The sequence below is a fragment of the Bos grunniens genome, chromosome 17 (genome assembly GCF_055505025.1).
Source record: "Bos grunniens cultivar Pamir isolate PY7600 chromosome 17, Bosgru_T2T1.0, whole genome shotgun sequence".
Lineage (NCBI taxonomy): Eukaryota > Metazoa > Chordata > Mammalia > Artiodactyla > Bovidae > Bos > Bos grunniens.
In genome coordinates this window covers 3,550,792-3,557,900 of record NC_141181.1, presented here as the reverse complement: position 1 = coordinate 3,557,900, position 7,109 = coordinate 3,550,792, and the positions used below count along the sequence as shown (strand labels likewise).

General features: G+C 38.3%; 1 protein-coding gene across 2 annotated transcripts in view; it reads right to left on the bottom strand.

Annotated features, from left to right (window-relative positions):
• Window positions 1–1,123: 1,123 nt before the first annotated feature.
• Window positions 1,124–7,109, bottom strand: part of DCHS2 (dachsous cadherin-related 2) — a 315,935-nt gene continuing 309,949 nt past the window's right edge. Inside the window, exons 20-21 of one of the 2 annotated variants that reach the window (XM_086346222.1) lie at window positions 4,865–4,946; window positions 1,124–4,487 (exon numbers count right to left, since the gene is read on the bottom strand). In XM_086346222.1, coding sequence (XP_086202348.1) covers window positions 4,421–4,487; window positions 4,865–4,946 — 149 coding nt within the window. In that variant the 3' untranslated portion in view covers window positions 1,124–4,420. The remainder of the gene's footprint in view (window positions 4,488–4,864; window positions 4,947–7,109) is intronic. The other variant, XM_086346221.1, reaches the window with a different exon arrangement.

Sequence of the window (7,109 nt, the reverse complement as noted above, 5' to 3'; positions counted from 1 at the left end):
TGTCTTTTAGCCACCACCATTCTGGACTTCTGTTTCCTATTCTAACTACCTAACATTTAGAAGAGGAAATCAGTATAGTATTTCTCCATATACTCAAAGAAATCTTTTGAAGGAAATCAAAGAGAGAATAAACATTGGCATGCTGAAATAACTGCTATTATTATCTTTATGAAAAACTATGAAATCTTATTCCCCAGATGCCAGAGAAAAAGAGAGACAGGCATTCATCTTTTACTATTTAATTGTTCCATACCTAAATCACTTTCCCTAGGATTCCAGCCCTCTTAAAAAACCTACGTGTTTCATACAACTTCTAGTATATAACTGATAAAATCAGCATAGGAAGCTTAAGAATTATTTATCTGCAAAACTAGATATCAAACATGTCGTCTTACAGTGTTTCTCAGTAAAGACACATTAGTTATCTCACATAACTTTACAGATGAGGCCTATTGAAAGAAAACATAAAGGAAATATTTCTCTAGTTGAATCCCATAGTAACTGCTAAGAAAACCACACCAGATGCCCTCTAGACTCGATGTTAGACCCCTAAACTCTTCTTTCAAAGCCTGGCCACATTACCTACCATGGATGACTTCCGGACAAGCCTCATCAGGATGTGCTCTGCTTTCTTGGAAAGGATAAGAATCTCTGATGAATTCTCTGGTTCATCAGACAGAAAGAGATAGCAGTATATACATATAGGAGCACCAAACTACACCACTATATTTCTGAACCAGTAGCTGTACAAAACAAAATTATTTTAACCATGTTGACAAGCTGCTATATCTAATGACTGTTAAAACTAAATATAAGTATTAACAAATGGAAGAAAGACTTCTGACATCTATTATTTACTTTTATAATAAGAATATTTATATAAAAATTATTAAAATATGTTGCTAAATTACTATATGAAATTTATTATCAGCAAATAACATAATTTTACCTGTGTAAAACCTTTTAAACTGACATTGAGTGGATAAATTATTTCTCATGTAAAGTTACTGTTTGTAGAAGAATATGAAGAAATATATTCAAATTAATCTTCAAAGGTTAATGTCTGTATCTGTACCACGTTACAAGATCATTTTATTTTTAAAGAAGGCCAAGGAAACACATCTTTGGTGGCAACCACACACATTGCTTTATCAGTACTAGCTCTTCATTTAAAACATGCATTTCTGGTTCATTTAATCAAGAATAAATTTGTTTTATTTGACACAGAGTTATGACAAATTTCACTCTTAAGTTCTCATTAGATTTCCAAAAGACACCCTACTAAATTCAAATTATGGCTAACCTCCACAAGTGTGCTTTATGGAGAAAGTGGAGAAATGCATTTCCAACTATATCAGATCTGCAGCCAATTGCTTCACTTTATAACTTGTTTATCCTTCCAAATTTCCCCTCTCTGTTACTTTCTGTCCTATACTCATTCTTTATTCAGTCTTTACTAATTTTGCTTTATAAATAGCAGTATAATCAGCAGTAATGTGACCAGAATGCAGTATATTATATTTCCATTCTTTTTCATATAAACATTTTGGCAGTCAGTCAAGTTCATTGTGACCTTTGGAAATCTAGCCATACAGAAGACCAGGTATGGTAGAATATACACTACTTAATATATACAAACTTAAATCCTGACAGCAAAACGTAGAGGTTAAAAGACAGAGTAACTTATCATTAAGGCTGAAATAAATTTGATAAACTTAAATGAGAGGGTTCTAAAAACCCAGACTAAATTATACCCCTCACTTGTAGATGAATGAACCTCGTCTCAAGGATCTTGCTTTGGAATGTTTTGTCCAGTCATTCGTGACCAATGGGGAGCAGGTGCTCGATATCACCATTGTTTTATATTTGAACTCCATCTGCTGCTTTAGGTTCAAGGCAAGAACCACTCAAAAGTGTCCCAAATAATTCTCCATCTGACAGCAGTGGAGTCATGGCAGGGGCCTGTGTGGTCAGCAGTGAAAGAGATGGGGAAAAACTGGGAGTCATGTCTTCTGGCAGAGAACTGTGATGATAGCGGATGGGGGAGTGTGGGTATTTCTGAAGTACCTGCCTTGAAGTTATGGCTGGCATTCTTGGTGGAACTGCTTTAATCCCAGGTTGGGCTACTGCTGTTATCAAAGGGGGTGGAAAAACAAAAGATTTCTTCTCTTTTGGAATGCCAGGCATATGTAAATGCTCATCCTTTAGTTTTGCAATATCATTAAATACTGAGGCAAGAGGTTGGAATTTGGGTTCCCAACTGAGGAGATAATCCCAGGGATATCTCATCATGACATCATGATCAGAGTCTTTCTGGGTTGAGAGAGCTGCACATCCTGCTTCCTGATCACTTGAAGTAAAGACAGTCTCTTTTCTGACATCAGTCTGGGTGTCCACTTCTACCTCTCTCTTCTTCAGTGGCTGGGGTAAGACATTATTTTGAACATAGGTCATGCCACAGCCCTCGCCTTGATCTCCCTCCTCAAACATATGGCTGGTTTCTGCTGTTTCAGCAGTGACCATCACATCAGTTCCCCCAGACAAACAAGAGAGCTGGTCTGAGTCCCTTGGAATTCCAGAGTCTGGCACCCTGGACTCTTGATCACTCAAAGCTGAGTCATCATCCTTTCTGTAAGGGTGTTCATTTATCTTCTGGATTTCCTTATCTTCTGCAGTCTCTCCTTCCACAGAACAGTGATCACTGGAGTTTGAGTGCCTGTACAGATGTGCAACGTCCTTCTCCATGACTCTTATTAAACTCAACCATTCAGGTGTGGAGTCCACAGGCCCTGCCTTATCACCGCTCTCATTAGTTTTCTGGAAGGGTTTCAGTGCACTGGCATCCCTGGTCAGTCTCAAATTGATATCTAAGGATGATGACATTTTCTTTTCTTCATAATTATTTATTGCATCTTTTTGTTTATGTTTTAAAATCAGTACAATTGGAATGAAGACAAGTAACAAAAACACTAGAAAGGAGATGGTGAGACTGATCAAAAAGCTGCTAGCTGATCCTGCAGAATGTTTCCCTTCTGAGGAAAAAGACACATTCACAAAAACAGTACAAGATGTAAACTTGGAGTCCAGTTTGGGGCTATGAGCAATTATCTTCATTTCGATGGTGTCTTCTTTGCTGATTTGACTTTTTATTAGGGGAAGTGCTCTACTCAAATAAATATTTCCATTAGTTTTATTTACTGAAAAGAAAGGAGATGGAGTTTCAAGGGAGTAAAGGATGACTCCGTCAACACCAGCATCTGCATCTGACGCTTCCACTCTGCCAATCAAATGTCTTACATGACTCTTTTCTGGGAGGCTGAAAAAATATTGATCCTGAGTGAAAATGGGTTCAAACTCATCTATCCCTTCAACATCCACCCAAACCACTAAGGAGGCTGTTGAGTCACCCTTGTCTTTGGCCTGAACTATGAGGCAGTATTTGTTGTCATTTTCATAGTCAAGGACTTGCTGGGCACTAATATCCCCTGTTAAAGGGTCAATGAGGAAGAAGTTATGATCATGTGGCATTTCATGAGGGAGAGGACAGGGTGATACAATAGAATAGGTCATGTCTCCATAAGGACCTGCATCAAAATCCAAAGCATTTACAGAACATATGGTGGAGAAAACAGGTAGATTTTCAGGAACAGCACAGTTCAAGTTTGGGAACATAAACTGAGGTGCGTGATCATTATCATCCAGGACATTGACAAACACAATTGCAAAAGAGAAATGCTTCCTTTCCTCATCTGAAGCTTGGACAGTTAGAATGAATTTTATTGTTTCTTCATAATCTAGTGGTTTAATCAAAGAAAGAACTCCAGTTTTTTCTTCTAAGCAAAAATGCTGCTTCTCATTTCCAGAGGTTAAGTAGTAGCTGACTTCTGCATGGGAGCCCACATCGCGGTCACTTGCTGAGACCACAATGATGGGACTCCCTGGAAGGGTACTTTCCTTGATGTGGGCATAATATTCCAGACTGCTGAATGCAGGTGGGTTATCATCCACGTCGAGGACTTCTATCGATACAGTGGCTGAGGAACTCAGTGGAGGGCAACCATGGTCAAATGCCAGAAGGACAAGCTCATGACTGGCAGTTGCTTCTCTGTCCAGATGGTGAAGCAACACTAGATAACCAACTTGCTTATAAGAATATTCTGAATGAATAAAACTAGTTTCCACATGGAAATTGTTCTGTGAATTACCACTGATGATAGAATATTCAACATGTGTGTTTTCACGGGTCCAGTCATGGTCAATGGTTGAGAAGGTGACAAGTGTGCTTCCAACTGGAGTGTCTTCACTTAAACTAAGATTATAATATTCTATTGCAAACTCAGGGGCATAATTGTTCATATCTTGTATTTCTGTCTCCACTAAGGTAACAGCCTTCAGGTCAGGAAATCCACCATCACTGGCTTCAACAAGAAATCGAATTGTTGATTTTCTCTCCATAAGGAAGACAGGGTTGATAGTAAATATTGTGCCTGAAAAACAACACAGCCTTACAATGTTGTGAAATAAAATTTGTATGATCCTCTTAGTCAGCAAATATTTACTAAAATGTAAAGTTATCTGTTAGATGTGTCATTTAAGTTATAACCAAGGGTAACCCTAAATAGAAAGCTTAAATTATTATATTTATACTTCTGTAACACTTAAGATTCAGAAATATTCATGGGATTCACTCAATTAAATATGTGTGCTGCTTAAAGATTATTTGCCATAATTTTTTAAAAATTCATTTTTTTGTATGGTAAATTGTCCCATTACTACTTTTTAAGGAAAGGTGGCTTCCCAGGTGGCTTAGCAGGTAGAGAATCCACCTGCAATGCATGAAATGCAGGAGATATGTGTTTGATACCTGGGTTGGGAATATCCTCTGGAGAAGGAAATGGCAACCCATTCCAGTATTCTTGCCTGGAGAATCCCATAGACAGAGGAGTCTGGAGGGTTACAGTACATGGGGTTGCAAAGAGTCAGACATGACTGAAGCAACTGAACACACACATTCTTATTTGAATAATGTATAACCCATTCTACTATCAATAGAAACATGCATAGAGACATTCTGGCATAAATTTCTGGAAATACCAAATGGTATTCATTCAAGTCAAAGGAAAGCAGTAAATATAATAATGCAGACTAACAACTATCGCTTAATTCTAGATAAGTCTTTCCTAAAGCTATGGGTTTATTCAGCAAGTGGATTTTCCCACTATTGATGAAATATATGTAATATATTTTATCATTTTTAAATCCACATTTTAAAATATATGTAATACATTTTTATGATTCTAATATATATATATATATGTATGTAAAAATGTTTTTCTAAGGTAAATGTGCTTTTAGTACAGCCATGAAGAAAGAAAAAAAAACCCAGTATCTTTTAAATGCCACATTTCATTAGAGTCCCACTATGAACTCAGCTGACAAGGTAACAGTCAAGATTTTAAAAACGTTCTAATCAATGTCTTACTGTAAAGTTTGTTGCTAATACAAATAAAAAGAAAAGTGCCGCCAGGATTGTGATTTGCTGCAGCCAAGAGAGTGAGACACACGAAGACAGAGGGACGGAAAAGTCAAATTCCTGACATACTTAAATCCACACAGTAGCCATTCATCCACAGGCCACGGGGCTACATTAGCTACTTCTCCCAATTATCACATTCTGAGGGCCTCATACCAGATTCTCCCTTCAGGTAATCCTGAGGTTAACTTTTTAAAATTGAGAATATAATTGACATACAACATTGTATTAGTCTCCAGTGTATACAACATAAGGATTCAGTATTCATGTAACTGCAAAACTATCAGAGCAGTAAACCTAGTAACAGTAAACCAGTTAACATCCATCTTTCAGAAGTTAACTTCTAAGTCAGCTCTCCCTTGTGAAATGACACAGTGGTGGGTACAGATGGGGAACACACAGCATAACATGTCCCAATTCAGTTCAGTTGCTCAATCGTGTCTGACTCTTTGCAGCCCCATGCACGGCAGCAGGGCAGTCTTCCCTGTCCATCACCAACTCCCAGAAGCTTGCTTAAACTCATGTCCATCCAGTCGTTGATGCCATCCAACCATCTCATCCTCTGTTGTCCCCTTCTGCTCCTGCCTTCAGGACCCTTTCCCAGCATCAGGGTCTTTTCCAATGAGTTAGTTCTTTGCATCAGGTGGCCAAAGTATTGGAGCTTCAGCTTCAGCATCAGTCCTTTCAATGCATATGCAGGACTGATTTCCTTTAGGATTGACTGGTTGGATCTCCTTGTAGTCCAAGGGACTCTCAAGAGTCTTCTCCAGCACCACAGTTCAAAAGCATCAATTCTTCAGCGCTCAGCTTTCTTTATAGTCCAACTCTCACATCCATACGAAAGCCATAGCTTTGGCTAGATGGACCTTTGTCTGCAAAGTAATGTCTGTACTTTTTAAAATGCTGCATAGGTTTGTCATAGCTTTTCTTCTAAGGAGCAAGTGTCTTTTAATTTTATGGCTGCAATCACCATCTGCAGTGATTTTGGACTCCAAAAAATAGTCTCTCATTATTTCCACTATTTCCCCATCTATTTCCCATGAAGTGATGGGACCAGATGCCATGATCTTAGTTTTCTGAATGTTGAGCTTTAAGCCAGCTTTTTCACTCTCCTCTTTCACTTTCATCAAGAGGCTTTTTAGTTCCTCTTCACTTTCTGCCATAAGGGTGATGTCATCTGCATATCTGAGGTTATTGATATTTCTCCTGGCAATCTTGATTCCAGCTTGCTCTTCATCTAGCCTAGTGTTTCTCATGACATACTCTGCATATAGTTAAATAAGCACAGTGACAATATACAGCCTTGAGGTACATCTTTCCCTGTTTGGAACCAGTCTGTTGTCCCATGTCCAGTTCTAACTGTTGCTTCCTGACCTGCATACAGGTTTCTCAAGAGGCAGGTCAGGTGGTCTGGTATTCCTATCTCTTGAAGAATTTTCCACAGTTTGTTGTGATCCACACAGTCAAAGTCTTTAGCATAGTCAATGAAGCAAAGTAAATACTTTTCTATGATCCAGCAGATGTTGGCAATTTGATCTCTGTTTCTTCCACCTTTTCTTAATCCAGCTTGAACATC